At 35.3% G+C, this 24,104-nt stretch overlaps 2 protein-coding genes across 2 annotated transcripts; one reads left to right on the forward strand and one right to left on the reverse strand.

Annotated features, from left to right (window-relative positions):
- Positions 1-276: 276 nt before the first annotated feature.
- Positions 277-3,214, reverse strand: LOC101888235 (zinc finger protein 726). The gene is made up of 5 exons (XM_005177468.4): positions 3,080-3,214; positions 2,713-2,917; positions 2,184-2,661; positions 2,028-2,126; positions 277-1,967 (listed from the first exon to the last, which is right to left on the reverse strand). Exons 2-5 carry the CDS (start codon positions 2,881-2,883, stop codon positions 373-375), a joined length of 2,343 nt encoding a protein of 780 aa, XP_005177525.1. The 5' UTR covers positions 2,884-2,917; positions 3,080-3,214; the 3' UTR covers positions 277-372.
- Positions 3,215-9,252: 6,038 nt separating this feature from the next.
- LOC101888052 (F-box/LRR-repeat protein 7) lies at positions 9,253-19,809 on the forward strand. The gene is made up of 3 exons (XM_011298243.3): positions 9,253-9,571; positions 17,246-19,111; positions 19,164-19,809. The coding sequence occupies exons 1-3, from the start codon at positions 9,491-9,493 to the stop codon at positions 19,311-19,313; spliced, it is 2,097 nt and encodes a 698-aa protein (XP_011296545.1). The 5' UTR covers positions 9,253-9,490; the 3' UTR covers positions 19,314-19,809.
- The last annotated feature ends 4,295 nt before the right edge of the window (positions 19,810-24,104 follow it).

A 24,104-nucleotide genomic window follows, 5' to 3' on the forward strand; every position in this document is an offset into this window, starting at 1 on the left:
ATAATTCACAATTGCATGCATTTTGATAATTCGGGTGAATTCAGCTTGAATTTAACTATGGTGAAGAAATTATCCTGCACCTTGTTAAAGTAAAGAAAACCTATAAACATGGTTGTTTTTCTCCTTTTCAAGATTGAAACTTTAAAGAACACAACAACCACAAGAGTGATTGTTGCATTGTTTTATCAATGATAAATGTGCCTGATAAAATCCAACTCGAAAATATTGCTTCGAAAGTAAAATTATTAATGCTATATGTACCAAAAAAACATCGTATATACGAATTATACATCCGAAAAAGTTTATTCGCAATTATTAACTCTTTTCATTTCCATAATAAATATTTATAACCAGTGCAGTGAGTATGCCTATCTAATCGCTTGCCATGTCGACCCATGTCAAAGTTTGATTGCCATCACGTTCCAAATCTTCAAATTGTAAATATTTGACGACACCCAATTCATCTTTAATTAGATGACTTTCGACAGTTATCACATCCTCAGCGGGATTTTCTTCCATACTGGAAACCGATGGATCTTCGGTCAAAAGGTCATCCGGTTTAAATATTATTTTTTGGAGACACTCGTCGGACTCTTCGGTTTGCAGGTTATCATCTAAATCATTTTCTTCGTCTAAAGAGTCAGAGCCTATGGTACCGCTGTGGTCATCCATGCTAACATGCTGTGTAAATTGTGGCTGATTAACAATGATGGTATCATTCGTATGTTTTGCTTGTTTCATGTGAGCGAGTAAATGTGGTTTTCGCATGAATCCAGCTCCGCATTCCATGCATTCATAAGGTTTTTTGTCACTGTGGACAAAACGGTGGGCGTTGCGGTTGTCGCGACTATTAAACTGTTTGCCACACACTTCACAAGCATATGGTTTCTGACCACTATGTATAAGCATGTGTTTTTTACAGTGTTCAGGATAAACGAAACCTGCTCCACAAATATCGCACTTGTGTGGACGTTCTCCAGTATGTGCCGCCTGAATATGATATTCCAGTAATCTTTTGCGCTTGAATGAGCGAAGACACTGATCACATTTATGTAGCTTTTCATTGAAATGCGTCGATTTCTTATGACTGGTTAAATTGGAGCGCTGAGCAAACGCGAGAGGACAAAGATCACATTGGTATGGCTTTTCTCCGGTATGCGTACGTTCATGATCCTTAATTTCAGGTCGTCTCGCAAAAGATTTGCCACATATACGGCAAATGAATGGTCGTTGTCCAGTGTGCACAATTTTATGTACTTGTAAACTATGCTGGGTCGTGAAGGACTTATTACAAACTTCACACTCGAATGCTTTTCCCGCGACATGCGACCTTTTGTGTTGTGTGAGGTTTTGTTGATTCAGAAATCGTTTACCGCACTGGTCGCAGTGAAATGGTCTTGGACGCTCCCTGTGGATTTTCATGTGAGATTGAAGAGTATATTTTGAGGCGAAATCTTTGGAGCATTCTGGACATTTGTATGGACGATAGCCGGTATGTGTGTTCATGTGTTCCTCGAGCATTCCCTTCGAACTATACTTTTTCTGGCAGACTGAACACTCGTATGGCTTGGAGTTGCTAAAATGTAACCGTCTGTGGAGTTTTAATAATCGTTGGCTGCTGAATATACGATGACATACGTCGCATTCTAAAGTGTGACCAGACTCTGAATGTATTTTGAGGTCCTGCCTCCTACGAAACCCTTCGTTACACTGTTCGCACATATGAATTCTGCAGTTGTGAAAGGTTTGAACGTGTTCCTTAAGGGAGTCCATTGTGTACTTTGGCGACATTTCACACAACAAGCAAATGTATTCTTCTCCTTCTTGTTTACAAATTGGTTTTGGAAGTATCACTTCAGAATCAGTTTTCACTTTGTCTAAATTTCCCAGCATGAAATTTGTGTTGTCGTCTTTTTTACTATCATTGTCGAAAACATTTGACGATATTATAAAATCAAGATCATTATCTAAAATCAGAGGTAATTACATACATATATGAAATTATAGATGATATTTGTTTATATTACCCTCATCGTGTTTGAAGTCGGTTGGACTATTTTGAATGTTTGCGTTACTGGGCGGATCTTCCAGATTCCCTTTGGTTCCAACATCGTAAATGATTATATCTGAGGAAAGAGGAAAATTATGTCCAGTACTAATATGAAAGTCTTATTTTTATTTACCTTGTCCTTCCAATGGTATATTCTGTACGTTCACAGTGTGATCGACAGTTATATTAACAAGGCTATCGGACAAATTCAATACATTGCCTGGAAGCGAATTTTGAGCAACATGTTCATTAAATGCAGCAAAATCAAAGTTTTCGCTTATTATTTTATTGCTTAGATCATCCTGCTGGCCCAAATTTTCAGTTGTTTCCCCGTCAATAATTTCGTCTTCATCTGGGACTTCTTCTATTAGGTCAGCGTCACAAATTCCGATCATGTTAGTCGTTCGCTGGCTTATTAAGTGATCAACAAACCCAACTTCACCTGGAGGTTCAACATTGTCATTGTCTTTCAAAATATTTGAAATTGATTTTATATCGCGTAATGTCATATTCTCTTTGTACGATGTCAGAATGCGTTCCCGTAACTGTGCATATCTTTTCTCCAAACTTTCAAACTCCAAAACATCGGCATTGCAGGAATCGCACAGCAACTAAAAAACATTTATGTTAAATCCGACATTTTATAAATTCACGCAACTTACCGTGGAATGTGCAGAGTTTTCATCCAACTCTGTTTGCAATATCGATTCTAGTAATGCAGCTAGGGAACATTCTATTTGTCCATCCTCCCGTAGCCTTTCCTCAAACATCAACCAGGGCTCCTCGCCATCAACAAATTCATGGTCACATAAATAACAGCGAACCGACTCCATTGGACATCACCAATTAACGCCAATGTGGCTAAACCTACAGTAATAGCAATATTATTTGTCATTAAATCGATTATTATCTTAGGAACAATGTGTGGTTAATTTTTGTGAGAACAATGGGACAGACAACGGAAGAGTGAAAAACACATGTCTGCCAACATTGAAATTCTAAAGGAAATCGTGCAAAATTTGAACTGACCCTTTTTGTAGCTGCTTCTTCAAAATAATTTGCCGCCAAATATTTAAAAGGTGTAGGCAATGTTGTAATTTTTGTATTTAGTTACATTTATTAATAAAAGAATTAATAAAAAATCACTAGGACCGTAGACGCTGTTTATGTTGAATGACACAACAAAGAAAAACAGCTGGTTTTGAGAACTACAACAGAGTTGCATTTGGGTCAGGTAAAAGTGTTTAACCGTTGAAATTTGAACCATACCAGCGAACCAAATGACAGACGTTCGGTATATCTGGTCAAAGTCTGAAGTTTGGTGCGATGACCGACGTATATCCGAATTGTGCTCAATTTAGGTGTGTCTGGTTACTTTTCCAGCAGGAATTGTCCAGCAACTTCTTTCTGAGAGAGTAAGGTAGTTTTATTCTCTTTTGCAAGGAAAATGCGAAAAGTAAACAGACGCTATTCCTGCAGAAGCTTGCAACTAATCAGCTGATTTGTCAAAACAAACCAATTTGTCCCCCATAAGGAGAATTAAAACAAAGGAACCAATACTAATTTTACAAGTTTTTTAAATAAAAATGTTGGAAATAGTCTTTTATTTTCTTATTACATATTAACATTTACGTTTTTCACATTTTGTAAAGTTGTTCTCCAAAAACAATCAGTCTTGCTAATTCCAAAACAATATTTTCAAATTAAAATCACAAAAAGAAATAAATAAACAATAGAAAACATCTGATTGAATGTCGATGAATGAGAAGAAGAAGAGTTGCAAGAGATTGCAAGAAGAAATTTTTCCAGCAAGAATTTGCAAACTCTCACTGAAAGAACTGTCAAAATTTCTCTCTCCAACCGCTCTCTTTTGCAGAACTTTCGGGTTAACAGACGACTTCCAGTAACAATTTGTAACAATTGTTACAAATTTTAGGGTAACCAGACACACCTTTTATCTGAGGGGTTTTTCTTTTGAAATGTTTCCTCTTCCGATTGTGTGGTAACATTGGTTTTAAACTACCAAAACAGATAATAAATAGATTGCTTTTATCTCTCTTTAGAATTATTTTTGTCCTCACACATTGTGGATTGTTGCACAATAAAAAGGTAAGGTAAAGCTACCAGCTGATTACAATTTTTTTCTAAGTGTCCCCGACTTCTGCCAATTTTGTGTATGTATTTATAGTTGTGTTCCAGAACCTGCAAATCAGTACTAATTAGCACTAATTCTGCTACAACGCGTTCCCGTACTCCAAAAACTAGCAAAACTTGCAGCTCTCTCGAGAAAAAAATGGCGCTGAGTGGTGCACATTTCTGTTTGTTTTAGCTACATGAATTTGGCCGAGCAGAAATGTGCATATTGTAAATTTGACATTTAATTGGCAGGGCTAACAAGGTTGAAAATGTATTGATACATTCCAATAAAGAAAATGACCAACTTGAAAACTAAAGGAAAAACTAATATTTGTCGTGCAAAAAACAAAAAGAGAAAATATGGGGCAACTGATGTATTCACTTTTGGATGATTCCAGCAGTGAAGAGGACTGGCTGAATGAGGAATCAGATTATTAATTATTATTATAAATTATTAATTTTAACTTATCGTCTTCAATTCTCATTTTTTTAAATGTTGGCGCTCTTTTCAGTAAGGTTTCACCAGTCCGATTTAGGCTGTTTACTTTTGGAATTTTGACATTTTATCGCATTTCTGCTAATTTTCCGTTCCCTTATTTTTTGAGCAAACCTAAATGAGAATGACATTTCGAACTGTTCTCTCTTCTGCTAGTTTTACTATTAAAAAAGTACTGGAACACAACTTATGTTTTGAAAAATTTTTGAAATTTTTTTCAAAAACCAATGATTGGAAGACGCGTGGATTGGGAGACGCGCATTAAAGCTATTCGCCAGTTTTAGCATGGAATTTTATGATAGAGCTGTCCAGATGATATTTTTGAAAGAAAATCTAGACATTTCAATAATTTTTCCCGCTGTTTAACTGCTTTAAAAAATGGGGAAATATATTGAATAAATGAAAACAACTTGTTGCATGCAAAATTGACAGGAAGCGGGCATAGCCTCAGGGCTGTATTTCTGTAGTTTTACGAAGCTGTTCTACCTCCTTATTGTACCATGCATGGTACGAAGATGTTCTACCTCCTTATTGTACCATGGATTGTTATGTTGCCGTCGGGCATTTATTGTATGGTAAAAAACATGCGTTCGGTAAAAGTGAGTGAAGCTAGTCCACTTTTTAGATGAACAAAGCACCACATGTTTTTAAAGGTTTTTGTATTTTATTTAAATTATTTTCTTCAATTTTTATTTAAAAAAAGTAACTTTACTTTCTCTTAAGAATTTTTCTTCATTATGTTGCCCATCTATTCTTATAACCATGGTACAATAAGAACGTATGGTAGAGCTGTCTGCTGATTACACTTGTTTTCTAAGTGTGCCGACTTCTGCCAATTTTTTTGGTTTTGAAAACTTAAAACAAACTATTTTCAAAGAAGAAACGTACATTGCGTAGGGTAAGTGTGCCTAAGTTCATCATGTCCCAGTAGTCGGCACTTTTTATTTTTAAGCCCAAATAAATGAAACTATTATAACTAAATGTATTTTGTTTACTTCAAATATATTGTCAGCTATCTTTGTGCACAATTTCTCTAAGAAAAGATGATTTATTCTAATAAAAATTAAATTTTTGTCTGTGAAGGTCTTCAACAATCCATATGCTTAATAAAAGTACAATAAAGACGTCTAATCAGTTTAACTAAACAAAAATATTATATTTTAATGAATTAATTTATTATTATTAATTATTCTTACAAAAAAATTTGGTTTGCCGACTGTTGGAACATGCCATACCGCCAATTGGCAAGTGGTGCCGACTACTGGCAAAAAAGCATTGTTTTAATAAAACTACAAATTTATGAAATTTATTAAAAGTTAATAAATAAAGTTTTATTTATTATTGCAAAAACTATACAAAATTTCGAATCTGAATAAATAAACTTTGTAATAATTGAAACATTTCAATCAGAATGGTGAGCGATTAAAAACGCGAAATTCCTAAAAGTGCCGACTACTGGTACACTTACCCTATAATGAATTTAATCTGTTGGTAGTTATGCAATATTATATAGTATAGGATGTGATACTTAAGCAGCGTGGCGCAAGTTAATTTAAATTAAGATACACAAATAAAAAAATTAGAATAGGGTATTCCTTGTCCCTGTACATTTTGAGGCATATAAAAATGAACCTAAAATAATATACATACACGCGTAATCGTATAATTCGGCCTAGCAGTTTAGATATATGAAGAACACACCCTTAATTGCTGATACCGTATAAATGCACACACGTTTTTGTATTAATTTGCCAAAAGAAATTTGTGTTGAAGTTGAAAGCATTAAATGAATTATTTTTATTACCCTGTCATATTCTTTATATATAAAAAGTAACGATTTTTTATGCAAAACCCGGCAATGTATATTTGGACAAGAAATTTTAAAACATATTTATACGAAAGCACAATAGTTCTGTTTTTCGATTCATTTTAAATTGCTGTGTTCTTAATTTCTGTTATTTGCGGACAAATTGCTTTGTTTTAATAAATCAGTTGATTGTTTGCAACTTTTTGCAGGGATTAAGTCTGTTTACTTTTCACGGTTTTCTTAAGCTGCCCTCAGACACACCAACAGTTGGCCCAACTTGTCACTTTTAAGTTGTATGAAAAAGTTGGTCGGTCTCCTCGCACGTACCAACTTTTCATACAACTGTTGTACCAACTTTTCATTTACAAAGTATTTTTGAAGCGTCAACATGAACTCGGATGCTCTTGCGCTTTTTTATTTTAGTTTTTTTTCTTGTTTTGTTTTATGATTATGTTTTGTTTTCGTTTCTCTTCTTGCGCTCAGCGCTCAGCTTATGTATGTGCTGCTTCGCCAAAGTCAAGACATAAATGAAGAAAACACTGAAGTTGGTACAACTTGCCCTCGCACGCACCAACAGTTGGCCCAACTTACGAAATTATCAAAAATTGATTTCAATTTTTTTTTATTTTCTTGGCTTAATATGTCATCTTTATTTGTTTATGTATGTATTTTCTTTTCAATAACAAAAAAATTGTTTAGAAAACTTTCAAATTCGGATGTTTTCAAAATGTTTATTTCATCGTATGCATCGACAAAATCTAGAGTTTTTGTATAATAATCTATTAGAGATATATAGAACCTGGTTTTGAAAAGAAGTGTTGACCTTTCATTCAGTTTTCGCGGTTTTCAATTATTTATTCAAAATAAATGCAACAAGTTGTTTGATTTTTTTATTGTTTTGATACTAATTCTGACATTACAAGCCAAACAGGTAGACCTCTATACTTGCAATTTTTTCAAAGTTGGCCTACCTTCTCTTCATTGTACCATGTTTCCAACCAACTTCAACCAACTTTGGAAAAAGTTGTACAACTAGCCCTCAGACGTACCAACTTGTCACAAGTTGGGCCAACTGTTGGTGTGTCTGAGGGCAGCTTTACAAAAGTCAATAAAACTGCCTCAATCTCTCAAAAAGCATATACAATTTGTAGTCATAGGCTATAGTACCCATTACAATTTCGGAAAAACATGTCTCTAATCTGATAAAAGTGGAAACAATTCCTGTGAATAATGCCGCTAGTATCATCACAATACTAAATAAAGTGAGGTGCAGTTATATGGGGCTATATGAAGACGTGGACCCACATAGATAGATTGTATTACCATTTACAGCTTCAAATACGAAATTTGCTATTCACCTATATAGACCTATGTAGAGAATTCTCTTCCAGGGGGTTTATTACTCAGAAGAAAATCCTTGAGAACGTTTTCAGACAATTTCATTGAAAACTGTGGATAAAATCATTAAAATACCGAATATCGGTGCTATATGATACCGTGAACCTATAGCCCATGTTCGAATTCCACCTGCCTGCAGATTGATCTGTGCAAAATTTTAGCTTCATATCTCAATTAGTTTTGATTCTAACGTGATTACAACAGACGGACGAACGGTCTTAGCATTTTATGCTGATATATACTTTGTTAGGTCTAAAATAATTACGAATGAATGATGAACTTATACGAATGATAGGTATAAAAATCTAAATTCCAAAAATGTAAATTTTTTTTTAAAAATTTTTTTGTTTGACACTTGTTTTACGTACAAAAACAAATTTATTTATGATTGTTGTTACATTTGTTGTACACCAACACTTGATGTTACCTGTATTATTCTACCATGATGTAATATATAGGATTTTCGGTAAAAACTCATTGATAAAATAAAATTGGTATAAAATACAATAATGCAATCAAAGGAAAAAACAAATATATAAGTCTGTGTTAGCAAAAAATTTGAATCGTAAGTAAAATCATATTTTTTTTTATTCATCATATCACACGGGAATAAGCATAGATAATAAAAACTACACTACATATGTAAAACGCATTCTGTCTTACACTACCTTTACACGGTGGCATTTTTAACCATGCCATTTATTTTTGTTGGTAAAAGGTGTAGAGAAACAAGGATAGAAAAAAATGGCACGATAGGCCACCGCACAGGGCTACATGCCATTTTCTTTGCATTTCTCTTTTGCTTCTTCCGAATTTTTTATGATTTTGACATTTCATATCGTTTCTTCATTGTAATTTTTGATGCGTTTCTTTTATTGTGATGTGTTTAGTGATTGAATTGTATAGTGAATTATATGAAAATTAATTGGAAGTTTTAAAAAGTAAAAAAAGAAAGTTAAAATAAAAGTTAATAATTTTAATAAATATGTGAACCAGATCGACAATAATTTTTTCCATCATTTCTTCTTTAGAATCACACATTTAATTTTAAATCACTTCTTTATAAATATCTGTTACAAACAATTAGCACAACAATACAGCTCTATACGAAATACTGAATAAAATAAAATGTCAGCAAAAATGCCAAGCACTAATATCATAAAATTCCACCGTGTAAAGGCGCGAAGATTTAGGCAGAAATTTTAAAAGAGAATTGATAAAAATGCCATGTAAAAATGCCACCGTGTAAAGGCAGTGTTATTGCACCTTATGGGTTTGCAAGGTAATAAAATAATTGATAATATCGGTCTTGTGCACCCGTAATAAAAAAAAATAACCGAATAACCACCAATCAGCTGAACAAATGTTTGCAACAACAACACCAGCAACATAATAATAGAACTTTGCTGTTGTCAATGGGAAAGAATGCAAAAGTTGAATTACAATGAACATTAACTGAATGAGTTGGTTACTGCAGAACAATTATATGGCATTTGTTGACGAAAACAGCTTCTAACCGTGTAATTGTAAATCTGAGTTAATAGATCAACGTTCATTTGCGGTAGCCGTTTTACAGAATCATCAATTTCTGGTCTAAAAATAAATGGAGAACCTCACGAGCGATGGCATAATGGACTACAACGATTATGATTGGTCACCAAATTATGGCAACTTGCCTATGGAGGTACGCATGAATAGGAGATAAATATAATTTTTTATTTAGGCGTTTCAAGTCGAATATATAGGTAAACCTTTCACGTGATTATGACGCACCTACTTGATTGATCTATGTGTATATCTGCATTTCATTCAGTTTTATCTTGAAAGTGAATGCATATCAAAATATAACAATCAATCTGAACAGACAAAGAAATAAATTGAAGCTTTGTTTAGGTGATAAGTCATGTGCCATAACCCAAAGCATTTACAGTTCTAAAAGTTTTTTATAGATACCACCGGCAGTTCAATGTAATAAAAGTGATTTTACAATAAAGATACAATTTTTATACCTTTTTGACTACTTTAAAAACCTGTCCTTTATGTAATGCCTACAGAGTATTTGTTTTTTCTAATATTCCATTCTGGACCAACTTTAAAGATTTTTTAGACGTACAAGCTATGAAAAATCTATGTACTTGCACCTCTATATATTTCCAATATTTTTATGTTCTGAAACTGCAAGAATGTGAAACTACGTTAACCGAGTTTTTCTTTTTGATATCAAAAAAAAAAAAAAAAAAAAAAAAAAAAAAAAAAAAAAAAAAAAAAAAAAACAAAACCGACTGGTTCTGGAACAGAGCAAATGTAAACAAAACAATTTCAATAAAATTTGAAAAATGTACATTTTTGGAATTTGGTTTATTAAATTCAAGGTGCAGAACAAATAATCCTAAAGTTAAGAATACATAAAACGTTTTTTTTTTGACAGGATTATGGCCGAAATTGAACTAAGTCAACCGAAAGCTTTTTGTTTTTTACGAAGAAACCAGCCGAGGACTTAACCCAGTCAAAAAAAAGTTTTATGTATTTTCATCTTTATGTTACCCAAATACTTTTTTATTGGATTGAGAAGCACCTAATTTCTGGCCAAACTTTATTTTGGAAGGAACTTGAAAAATTCGTCGAAAAATACGGTTTAAATGAAAACCGTTATATAGGGGCTATACGAAGAATTTAAAAAAAAATCCGTTAAATAATTTCATTATATCAAGAAACCGAAAAAGGAAGGTACCGTAATATGTGGGGTATACGAAGACGTGGCCCTTCATAAAGAATTTTCTGTGATATGTTGAAGTATCCATTACCAACTTTATATACGAAATTTGGACGAAATCCGGTCTTAAATGTCTAAAAGAACGAATGAATGGTGAATCAAAACACCACATAACTAGGAAGCACTTTAGATGTGGGAATTGTAAAAATGTTTCTGTTAAGAGTTTTTTTTTGTGGGAAGAATTTCAGAGGTGCTTCGGACCCCTCGTCTTACCCCAGTGCTGTGCTGTAACATATGGACCTGATGTGCTTGGGTAATGTACAAAACAATTTGCCATCGTGGGGATGTTGAATATTTGTGGACACTACGTCCAATTTTATTTAACGCATAAAGGTAAGGTCGACTTAGCTGTCAAGGTCTGTTTAAAAGGTGACAAGGCAGTACAAGATCTTTTGTTGCTTAGCTCTCTCTTCTTCAGCTGTCAAAACAAATTGTTATTATTAAAAAATTATAAATATGACCAGCGTAAAATTCTAAGACGAGTTAGCCCTATTGGTCTGTTATAATCACGATAGAGTCAAAACGAACTGAGATAGGAAGATCAAATTTTGCACCGATCTGTCTTTTGTCTGCAGGCAGGTCAAGTTCCAAGATGGGCTATAACGGTCCACGATATCGTATAGCGACCATATAACGGTACCCCCCAATATTCGGTATTTTGAATTGTCTGAAATTCTACACAAGGAATTCTTGGTGAGTACTTTACCCCCCCAAAGAGAATTGTCTTTATAGATCCACGATATCGTATATCCCCTATATATTGGTTCCTCCCGATATTCGGCATTTTGATAATTGTAGGCTATTTTTTTACGGAACTTGTTTGAAAATCCTTACAAGGAGTTTCTTCTGAGTACTTTATCCCCTGAAAGAAAAATTGTCTATATAGGTTCACGTTTTAGTATAGCACCCATATAACTGTACCCTCAGATATTCGGTATTTCCATGAAATTTATCTACACTATTAACCGGAATTGTTTCAAATTTCATATTTGGAGTTTGGAATCGTTACTACAGCTTATGATTATTTATGAAGGACCGCGTCTTCGTATAGCCCCCGTATATATGAACAAACTTTACACTTTTTGTAGCGAAATAAATCTTTAGATAAACATAGAACACAATTTTCGCGTTTTGTGGTTATCTATTCAAAATCAATGCAGCAAGGTGTTTTCTTTATTTGATAGCAGAGGATTTGCTACATTTGTTTTTAAAGTATTTCTGGCATTACAATCAATACAGGTAGGCCTTTTTACCCGCAAAAAAAAAAATCCAACTTAGCCTACCTTCTCTTCATTGTACCATGATACATACTTTTGCACAGAACTTGTGAGTTGTTGTGAAGATTTTAGTGAACTCGATGAACGCTGTGCGTATCATTTTTTTTTTATCTAAAATCATTATATGCTTTTGGCAAAACATTCCTCCGATATGGTACAGTCACTATTTTGGCAAGCTACCCAACACAAAAGTATTTCAGTGGCGGTTCTATGCTTCTCATAAACATTAGATGATCTTTGTATCTGTAGAAACAGGTTACGTCTCAAAATGTGGTGTAAACATGGAAGCTTGTGTGGCTATTTTTTTATTTAACAAATATTGAAACGATTAACAGCTTCATTGAAAAGGCGTGTCGGACTTTTTACACAAAACTAGAATCCTAAAAACAACTGTATTCCCATTGCATTTCTGATTTAAGCTCCTAACGTTTCGGTCGCATTTTCACCAGAATCGTGAAAAATAAAAAAAGGCAGGCAAGTTACCATGTCAAGTTCTACCATGGTACAATGAAGAGAATGTAGAACAAACAAAAAAATATGTTCTATGCGCCTCTAAAGATTTATTTCGCAACAAAAAGTGCAAATTTTGTCCATACATACGTTGTAATAGCATTTTAATTACAACTAAATTTGAAAATTTTCTAAAGAATTGTTTTAAAGTATACGCACACATACACAACAAAGGATGACATGTTAAGCCAGAATATCATTTTACCATGGCTGCTAACTTATAATAATTGTACATTGAATGACGCTTAGGAAAAAGTGTAACCATAAGTTTCTTAGCATTAAAGCAACACTGCATTTTCTATTGCTGAGCATTAACAGCTTATCATGTTCATTGTTTTGTTATGTATATCTGTCGACGGTGGGTAGCGAACTTAAAACCGTTGGGTGCAACATACTGGTAATGCAAAAATAGTTTGTTAACATTACCTTGCAATAAGTTATTCGGCTTATTTAGCTCCCAAAATATTCGAACTAAATTACAAATTATCAAGATGAATAATCGACTTACATATATCTTTGCAGCTTGTGTGTCTTGATTTTAAGATCACATTTCTCCAGTAAAATTGATATTTTTCGTCATTAAAATGTTGTACAAAAATGTTGCTCACAAAATACATGTATAGTTCTCGCGTACAAAGAAACGAAATTGTAATGTTTTCGTGGTCTCTTTAAACTTTTATTTATTTTATTTATATATTTATTTATTTATTAATCCATTTGTAATTAAAAGGCCTAATAGACCGTACATAATTATTACATAGCTTACCTTAAACCTGAGCTAAAAACAATTCAAAAATAAAAGTAAATAAATTCACAATTTCATGATATATACATGCGTACATACATAATACTACTATATAAAGTACTTATTATTATTATTGGCTTCCCAGCCATAGAAATTTGAATACAAGGTGATTAATGTCCATGTTAACAATAACTTCTAGATTAGATAGCAAAAAATCAAGTTATAAAACGGCTACATATAACAATTAGGATGCAAGATGATGAAGCAGTTTTAATCGAAAAACATTGTTAGAATGTGAAAAAACTCTTAATTACTGGGGTAATGTGTTCCAACATCGCGCGACCCGCACCAGAAACGATTGTGCATAATCATTTCTATAGATCCTAGGAATAAAAATTTGAGGATTTCTTGTTGAATGAGAAAATGTGAAACTCATCCTCAAAGAAACTGGTCTACCACTTCTTATTATATTATAAAATCATGCGAGATTACGACAGGTAATTAAGTCATTAAATGAACATCCGATAAACCGTTTCACATATTCAGATATATGTTCTCTTCCACGGACCTTATATGCAAACCGAACTATAGAATTTACGATACTTCGTAAGTGGAGAAGGTGAATACCAGTAGCACCGGACACTACCTCAATGCCGTATAATATTGTAGACATTAACAGAGCAGCACCAACTCTTCCTTTATATAGCAAGGCAAATATAGGTTACCGTCGTAAATAAGACCACACCTTCCCTGATATGATGTCAATATGATTCTTAAAAGACAACTCATTATCAATTACCACTCCTAAACATTTATGATGGGAGACAAATTCCACATCATCATTAAGCAACTTTATATTAATAGTATGATTTTTAAATGCTCCAAACATCATGGCTTTGGTTTTGGTTGGATTTATTGTAAGTAAATTCATGGATGACCAATATGAAAACTGAACAAGGCACGTATTAATGCGATTTTCAAGCACTGAGGGCGACTCACGGTCACCACTAAAAAGGTGACTCAGAATCAGTGACATCCTTAAGAACATTCACATACAAAATAAATAAAAGTGGTCCTAATACCGACCCCTGCGGTATGCCACTATATAGCCTACACGCCGCGGATGAAAAATTAAATATATTTTTAAGTTTATTTATCATAATGATGTGATCTACGGAATTAAAAGCTTTTGATAAGTCCAGAGAAACAAGTACACTTAATCTGCCCTAATTGATATTCTGGCGTAAATTATCCGTTGCCTTTATAAGCAAGTGTGTAGTGCTATGCCCTCTTCGAAATGCATATTGAGTGTCAGATATTAGACTCGAAGTATATTCCACAATTTAATTTTTCATTATAATCTCTACTATCTTAGATACAGATGGTAGTATAGAAATTGGGCGGAGGTCGTCTGGGCAACTAACATTATTCGATTTTGGGATTGGGACAACACGAGCTTTTTTCCATGCAAGTGGAAAAGTTGAGCTTACTAATATATAGTTCATGAAGTGTAAAAATATATCCATGACGTACGGGTAAATTAACTTAATAAATCATATGGGTATCATATCCACCCCTACTGATTTAGAGTGAATTTTGTGCAATGCTTCAAAAACTTCAGCCTCCTCAACGCATCGAAACGAAAATAACGTGTTAGAATCTACATCCTGCATAAACTCCACTTGCCCTGCAGGTCTATGGTCAATGTTAATAAAGGAACAATTTATGTCATTCACATCAATATCAAAAACAGAATGATTTTGATTAACATAACCTGCGTTCCGCAACAATTTCCAAACGCCAGATGTATCTAACCTGAAAAGCATTGCTGCAAAATATTTCTTCTTTGCTCTTCTAATAACGGTCCTTGCCCTGTTTCTATATCTACAGTAAACAGCCCAAGTCTCCTGACAACGGTCTAATTGAAATGCATTAAAAGCCAAATCTCTAACGGATCTAGCAAATGTGACATCGCTAGCCCTAATCCATGTTTCTGTTCGAAGTTGTACTCTTTTCCTAACAACAGGTACACAGGTAAATAAGCTATCAACTAGAGAACTAACAAACATCAAATGCTCTCAAGTTCACATCAGGTTCACTTAGCAGTAAATTCATGTCAAAAGCACGCAAGATCAACAGAAATCCATCCCAATCCATGTTGTTGTAATCTCGGTACTCCGGGAATTCAAGCGGCTTATAATAACTTAAGGAAAGAGACGCGAAAAGTAGGGCATGGTCATAGACAGACGGACACTGAATTTGATCACTAAAGTTAACAAATGAAGCATCACTTACCAACATGAAGTCTATTAATGAAGTTGTTCTTGTTCTTACATCAAAATGTGTGGGCTTAGAATTGTGAACAATTGACAAATTATATCTTATGCATACTAGACTTAGTATCATCAAACAGGTTATTATTAAAATCACCAAAAATAACTATATTTTGGTGCTCCGAAAATAAATCCATATGATGACACTCAAAATCATATAAATTACCAGTTGGTAAATAAACCACGCCAAACAAGATTTCAATATTATCAAAAAACAAATTAACAAAAAGCGATTCACATCTAGGAAAAGAAGTTTTTAACACCATTTTGTAGGAGAGACCATTAAGAATAAATAAATCTACACCACCTCCTCTACCTGGAGCCTGACGATCATTCCGGCAAAGTCTATATCCAGGTAAAGAAACGGCTTTATTGCAAATCTCATTCATGAGCCACGTTTCTGTCACAGCAAAAATATGGAACACATTGCCCTTTAAAATAAGTCTCAGTTCATCAAGTTTGTTTTTAGGCCTTATGCTCCTGCAATTTAGATGAGCCACTTTTAAGTTATCACTATACGGACACAACACGGATTTAATGTACGAGTTATCGTTAATTACTGGACCAAGATTTTCACTAAATGACATTACGACAGAGCCAACAATTAAAAATGGGGAGCCAAAAAAAGATATTTAATAAAAATTTTGTAAAATACAATAATATTTCCATAAAGAAGAACAATATTATAATAACATTCATGCAGTTCTTCACTTTGAATATAAGTTCACAATTCAATTCATTAATAAAGATTAAGTAGAAATGTCAAATACTGAAGTTGTATTACACTAATTTTGAACTTGTTCAGAGTTATTTAAAATGAAGAACATTTCTTAGCATCTGCAAAAATTTCTTAGCACCTGCAAAAATTTGGTTATAACTTCTTCTCGGCGAAGCCTTATACAGACCTTATACAGGTCGTTAAGTTAAACTCTATTTGACAGATCACCACCTTCACCTTTAATTATGTCCGACACATTAAGAGTCCTGGTTCTGAAATACTCCTTCATGATTAAATCGCGGGCAATAACATTATTCAGCTTAACTACGATCTGTTTTCCGTTGCTTATGTAGCCAATATAGTTGATATCATGAGTAGAAAGCGACACATTAAAAAATAAGCTTAACGCCATTACCTGGGCAACCAAACTTTTACAAGAAGAAGAAATATCATCTCAAAAATATGATGCACAAGCTGTCTGTCCTTCGTCCCCAAAAGTAATTTTCCATCCCTCAGACTTTGACATGCGATTTGTGTCACAGTGTAAAAAGATTAAAAAACAAGTATTTTCTACTATTACAAAAATAAGCTTAATATAATATTATTTTCGTAAGCTTATTCTACAATTTCAAATATCAGCTTATAAATAAGGATTCAATTTCGATTATTCTATACTTTTTACACAAACATTTTTTAATTTTTTCCCGAGATTTTCTTAAGCATAAGGTTTATTTATGTTCATAAGCTTATTGAAATATTATTCTTAAGCCATTTTGGTATGTTGGGATATTTCCTCGACTACATGTGCTTCAATGTGCAAATATAATATTTTTAATATAATTTTATTTTATGTTCAAAATATTTTAGTGTATTTTTATTGTATGCTCAAATTTACTAACAGAAAACCATAAAAACAACCAAATCGTTAAATTTACTTAATAAGCAGATGACATTTCGGTAATGTTCGATTGTAGCTTGTAATATTCGATTGTATATTTCTAGATAATTTTGCACATATTCCAATATTTACGTCACTCAGATCTACAGGCCGCTGGAGCTACGTGTGTACGTTGGCGCGAAGCACTTTTCATTGGCGAATTCAATCGCAACATACAAGTTCATTTCGCTAAAGTTTGCCTTTCTGACCGATTACCACCGGCGAAACATTTCCTAAAATGTCAGAGGCCATATCGATCCTTTTGTTTGGAAGAGGTTACATTTGGTCAAGCTCAGAATCTTTTGGAAAAAATTGGGCACACGGCTGTTGAAATAATATTTGATAATGCAGACATCGGGGACAAGCAATTCTACGCTTTTATGCAGCAGCTGACAAAATTGGAGTCTCTAACAGTGACTCGTTGCTCGCCACTCTTTATGTCTGGTTCGTTTTTAGAAGGCAACACTGCAGATGTGGCTTGCGGTTTTGCGAATGTTCGCCACCTCTCCTTAAAGGATAATCAGTACCTTTCGGATGCAATACTTTTACGTTTGACTTCGTTGATAAAAAAGTTGGAATCGTTTGATATGTCAGGATGTCACATAGCATATCACAACGCTATTCATAGACGATTTTATCCCAATGACTCTATGTCAAATAATCCCAGCGAGTCAATATTAACATTCAAATTTATTGCGAAAGTGGCTAACAATCATAGAAAGCACTTGAAAGAACTTAACCTTAGTCATACCATGATGAGTGGGCCAGCATTACAATCTCTAGCGCCCAGTGAAAATGATGAGTTTGGTCTCAATCTCGAAAAGCTGTACTTAACGGGTTGCCAACAAATCAATACGAGTGGGATCAAGCAATTTCTGCCATCTCAGTCTAATCTAGTAACTTTAGATTTGGCTGACACACTTTGTGTAAACGATGATTGTTTGGCATGCATTGTAAGTTCACTGACCCAGTTGAAAGTGCTGAATGTTGCTGGATGTGCTGGCATAACTAATGCAGGAGCCATTCTGTTGGCGGACGCAAGCCATCTTCAAGATTTAAATATATCTCGGTGTGATGGCATTACAACAGATGGACTAGCCAACGGCATTGCCAGGCAACCAAATCATGTATTACGGCGCCTCAACATGTCCAATCTAATAGTTTGTGAAGAAGGCATTATGTGCATAGCACGAAATTGTCCTGAATTAAGGGTACTGAATGTCGGTCATTGTGTTAATGGGGTCACCGATGAATCAGTTCAATGTATTATCCAACACCTCCGCTGGCTAAGAGAACTCTCACTGGAGGATTGCTTTCGTCTTACAGATGCAGCTCTCACCGGTATAGACATGTCAAAGCTGGAAATGAAGAGTTCAGCGAGCTCCTCGTCCATAGGTACATTAGAAAATTTTCATCCGACTCCTCCATCATCACTGCACGAACTAGAGGCAATCCGATCTTCATCGCCGCATTCTATGAAAATATCTTTGCGTAGCAAAGCCGAAGAAGATATTGTAAGAGATGCTAATCGCAAACGTGCATTGTTTGCCGTTTACGAATTAAATCTAGTTGATGATGCCACAGTTGATGGTTACAGCATACAACAGCTTAGGGGCTTGCGATCACTTAACCTAAAGGGCTGCAATAAAATATCTGATGTATCTCTTAAATACGGTCTCAAATTGGTTGAATTGCAACGGCTTTGCTTGTCGTATTGCCAGCAAATTTCTTCACTTGGAATGGAAGCGTTGGTATTAAATTGTCCATCTATCGAAGAATTAGATTTATCGGATTGTTACAACATCAATGACAAAACAATGCAACTGGTCACTGCCAAATTAAAACGACTGCGTTCACTCCACATAAGCGGTTGTTCTCAACTTACTGAGCATAGTTTGGATGCAATCCTGGTTAATTGTAAATGCCTGCAGGTGAGTGGTGGATAGGAACTTTGTACCCTAGTTAATATTTGAATTTTTTCAGACTCTTTCGGCTTACCGCTGTCGCAGCATGTATGTGGCCATTGAAGATCGTCTATCAGTTTTGCCAACATTGCGCAATTTAAATGTGGAAAATTCAAGGAATTTTGATAATGGCGACATTTTTCGATTAAAGAAGAGGCTTGACTACTGATATTTTGCGGCTATTTTTGTTGTTTTTGTATTGTATTACTTTCAGTTATATGGATTTCACTAATCCTCTAAATGAGTGTGGTATATAGCCATGACAAGGAGACGTCTGTAGATGTATATGAATATGTTTGTCATCAATGAAATTTGGGAGCATAAATACATAGATGTATAGTATTTTTTTCGGTCAGAACTTGGAATTGTACTGATGCTTTAACAATTAACTGTGATTAAAATATAGTAAATATCTAGGCCTAAATCTAAATAGCAAGAATTATTTCTACATTTTTGTTCATTTAATTCATTATATTTACTAATATGTTTACATATTTATGATCATCGTCATAAATATTAAGCTGTGTCGTATATTATAATCATGTTGTTCTTCTGTATATTACTGAAAAATTGTGCAATCATCAATTGTATTGAGAAATAAATGTTAATGTGATAACTGAACTTGTTGATATGTTAATAAAATTGTTTGGAATTATGATCATTCACCACATTGTTTTAAATTAGATAGAACAACAAGAAAGGTTGTTCCATGGTACAATTAAGACATGGTAGGCTAAGTTGGAAAAATGTGCAAGTTGTATGGATCGTAATGTCAGAATTACAATCAATTACTATCAATTTTCAAATAAACAAAATAACTTGTTGCATTGATTTTGAATAAATTAACGATTGAATTGAAGATTGAATGAAATGTCAACACTTCTTTCAAAATCATATTCTATATTTCTCTAAAGATTTAATTCGCTACAAAAAGTGTTAATTATATAAATATACACTTTGTATTGAGCATTTTGATTACAACTGAATCTGAATATTTTCTCAACAATATGTATATAACTTAAAAGAACACACAAATGCAAATTAATTATTTGGCATGTTAATGCAATGCACAAATTAATTTGGCATGCATCAGTGCCCTACCTTAAACTTCGAGAAAACTAGAAAAAATTCAACTCTGTACTTGAGCCAAAGACTGTCAAAAAAATTTAAAAAATGCAACAATTAGTTTTTTTATTTTACATTTTTTTCAAAAATTACTATATTGGATAAAACCCAATAAACATGAATGGAATATTTACCACAAAATTGAATCCAAGATAAAGGGACAATATTGTTTTATCCCCAAATTATACATTTTGTTGCCCGATTACGTGGAAATATGCATTGCTGTTGCATCTTAATTTGAAATAATTTCAAATTATTTTCTATTTCTATTCAAAACAATACACACCGTTACACGTATTTAACAAGAAGTTTTGTTCTACCTTCTGTAATTGTGCCAATACGTTTAGATGCTCCTCCCGACTGATATAGGCAAACGTATTTTTTATACTATTTGTAATAAAATATTTGATATCGAGGTTTTCTTTTACATCCACTTTCGTACCGATGTACAGTAAAAGGCATAAGGGTGGCTTCAAATTTCAAGTTTTAAAAATTTAAATGAATTAGAAGTCAAAACATCGCAGAAAATTTTAATACAATTAAAAAATCCCTCGTTTTTATGCTTATTGAGCTTCGTATGCAATTTTCGTACAAGTCTGTCAGCTCTCATATATATGTTTCAGTATATATAATGTAAATAGTGCCGATGCCATGATTGTATAATCATCCGCATAATACTATTGATAGGTCAAGAGTTGCCGACAGTGTTCTATGTGCGGCCGGTTCTGGTCTAATTGTCGACTGATATGTGTGAATATGGCGTGCAATGCTGTTGTAGTGCTGTGTTGTGGACGGTTGACAACTGTTAACCGTGTTAATGGTTGACAACTGAATAACTTTATCTGATATTGGGGAGGAGTAAAGCCTCAAAAGTCTTTGCCACTGACGACAAAAGCGAAATTGGCCTGGCATCTTTGAGGGGAAACGGAACTTTACGACAGGATGAATTCGCTTACGCCTAACGCCGTTGCAAGAAGGCAGCAGCTTTTTAGTATCATGCAGATTCATCAGCATCACCGTCGTTGGCATATCTACAAAAATAATTTGACTGGGCTGAGGAATGACCTGTACATCACACATGGCACCGACATAATGTTATCAAGGACATGAATCAAGCTAAGAACAAATTAAATTTAATCTTCCTAAGTAAATTCTGCGGATAAGATATCACGGCGGTGATAATAGGAAACACTCTGACCGAGTCATGCTCTACATATCCCTCTAACTGCTGTACGAACAGCCGACCAGTCAGGTCGGTCGAAATTAATTAAAATCATGATACAATAAGGAGGTAGAACAGCTTCGTAAAACTACAGGAATACAGCCTTGAGGATATGCTCGCTTCCTGTCAGAATTATTCAAAATTATAGGCATTCATCATCATTTAGGCATCATTTATTTTATATGTTTTGTTCATTTTTAAAATGAGTCGAATAGCGCGAAAGATGAATGAAATGCTAGGATATTCTCTCAAAAATATGATCCTCAGTTTTCAATCTTTCAATTCCATGGCAAATCTGGTTAATATCATTAATGTGTGCCCCGCAATTTAAGTTTCTTCCCATCATTGATTTTGAAAATATTTTGTTTTTATTTTTCAAAACAACAAATACATACCAAATTGACAGAAGTCGGGCACCCTTAGAAAAAAATTGTAATCAGCTGGTACCTCTACCTTACCTTTTAGAGGTACCAGCTGATTACAATTTTTTTTTTCTAAAAAAAAAAAAAAAAAAAAAAAAAAAAAAAAAAAAAATCAATCCCACGGCGGCCGGTTCTATGTACCGGATTGACTCGGAGGCACATTTCTCCGACCAGGGGCCGCCAACCCAGCAAATACATGTTCGTGTTCGTCCATTTTTCTGATGTGGGAGCAACATTACCCGGAATGTTTGCTCCGTATTCTCTTGGTCCGAGCCGGGATCGAGACCAACCCCGGACCATGGTTCTGCTCCGTTTGTCGTAATCGCATCCACCACAGATCGGTTTCGGTGAGATGCAACGGATGCATGGAGTGGGTGCATTTCCGGAATTGTTCCGGCCTAAACCGGATACAGGAGTATAGCGATAGGGACTACATTGCTTCCTGCTGCGTCAATGTAGACCCCAGTGAGTCTTCATCTTCGGCGTCCTCATCGTCGTCGCAATATGAGACTCCCCCGCAATCTCCTCAACAGCAATCTAAAAAAAAAAAAAAAAATCAATCCCACGGCGGCCGGTTCTATGTACCGGATTGACTCGGAGGCACATTTCTCCGACCAGGGGCCGCCAACCCAGCAAATACATGTTCGTGTTCGTCCATTTTTCTGATGTGGGAGCAACATTACCCGGAATGTTTGCTCCGTATTCTCTTGGTCCGAGCCGGGATCGAGACCAACCCCGGACCATGGTTCTGCTCCGTTTGTCGTAATCGCATCCACCACAGATCGGTTTCGGTGAGATGCAACGGATGCATGGAGTGGGTGCATTTCCGGAATTGTTCCGGCCTAAACCGGATACAGGAGTATAGCGATAGGGACTACATTGCTTCCTGCTGCGTCAATGTAGACCCCAGTGAGTCTTCATCTTCGGCGTCCTCATCGTCGTCGCAATATGAGACTCCCCCGCAATCTCCTCAACAGCAATCTACGCAGCAGCTGACGCCACACATTGCTGTTCAAGTTCCGGACAATGCATCATTTCTCCAATTTAATTGTGATGGTCTCAGAGGTAAGATCAATGAAATTGTAAGCTTTATGAGTCGGAAGAACATCAAGGTCGCAGCGATCCAGGAGACGAAGCTGAGTACCACCTGCAGGCTTCAAAGTTGTGATGGATACAACGTACTAAGGAAGGATCGCTCCAGAGGTGGAGGTGGAGGATTAGCGTTCCTATTGCACCACTCTGTCCAGTACAGACCTATCTCGCCTGAGCTTGACTCTAGTGACCCGTACATGGAATGTATGGGGGTAGCGGTCAAGTGTGGAACCGCCGAGGTAGAGGTGCTCAACGTGTACATTCCGCCGGTAAATAGCTGTGCCCCACGTTATATGCCTAATATCAGTTCACTACTGGTAGGCAATAACCGTCTGGTGCTAGGGGATTTCAATGCCCATCATGAATTATGGCATTCCGTCCTAGGTAATGACCAGAGAGGCATGGCGCTGGCTGAGCAAATCGATAGCTCCACGTTTTGCACAGTGAATGAGGACGCGCCCACCAGAATAAGGGGAGACTGCCACAGTTCTCCGGACATATCCATCGTGTCCCCAGGTCTGACGAATGACGTAACTTGGCAATCAGTCATTTCTCTAGGCTCAGACCACCTCCCCATTATTATCGCCATCAATAGACCACCCGACTTCATCGACTCTGAACGCCGCACTTTCCTTAACCACGGGAAAGCTAATTGGCAAGAATTCAGAGAGTATACCAATCGCCGCTTCAGAGAACTGCCCAACCCATCTGATGTTCAGGTAGCAGATAGGTGTTTCCGGGACATCATCAAAGCTGCAGCCGCTCGCTATATACCTGCTGGTCGAATACCTGAAATAAGACCAAATTTCCCAGCAGAGGCAGCGGGATTAGCAAACGAGCGAGATGAGCTTCGCCGTACTAACCCTAATAACCCCAGAGTCAGAGAACTTACTCTGGAGGTAAACAGGTTAGTAAGTGAGCATAAGCGGAAAAAGTGGCTAGAACATCTGAAGCATTGCAACATCGGTACCGGAACGAGTAAATTGTGGGCAACGGTTAAGTCGCTTTCGAACCCTGGAAAAAAGGACGATCGGACATCTGTCTCATTTAACGGCGTAGAAGTGACAGATCCGAAGAGGTGCGCGTGTTATTTTAACCG

The sequence above is a fragment of the Musca domestica genome, unplaced genomic scaffold (genome assembly GCF_030504385.1).
Source record: "Musca domestica strain aabys unplaced genomic scaffold, Musca_domestica.polishedcontigs.V.1.1 31, whole genome shotgun sequence".
Lineage (NCBI taxonomy): Eukaryota > Metazoa > Arthropoda > Insecta > Diptera > Muscidae > Musca > Musca domestica.

Bases quoted from the DNA above. Each gene is read 5' to 3' on its own strand.
- LOC101888235 (XM_005177468.4), bottom strand. From the start codon at position 2,883: ATGGAGTCGGTTCGCTGTTATTTATGTGACCATGAATTTGTTGATGGC. The intron at 2,662-2,712 runs GTAAGTTGCGTG...AATGTTTTTTAG, and splicing joins AAAACTCTGCACATTCCACG to TTGCTGTGCGATTCCTGCAA. The intron at 2,127-2,183 runs GTAAATAAAAAT...CTCTTTCCTCAG, and splicing joins TATACCATTGGAAGGACAAG to ATATAATCATTTACGATGTT.
- LOC101888052 (XM_011298243.3), top strand. From the start codon at position 9,491: ATGGAGAACCTCACGAGCGATGGCATAATGGACTACAACGATTATGAT. The intron at 9,572-17,245 runs GTACGCATGAAT...GTATATTTCTAG, and splicing joins ATGGCAACTTGCCTATGGAG to ATAATTTTGCACATATTCCA. The intron at 19,112-19,163 runs GTGAGTGGTGGA...GAATTTTTTCAG, and splicing joins TTAATTGTAAATGCCTGCAG to ACTCTTTCGGCTTACCGCTG.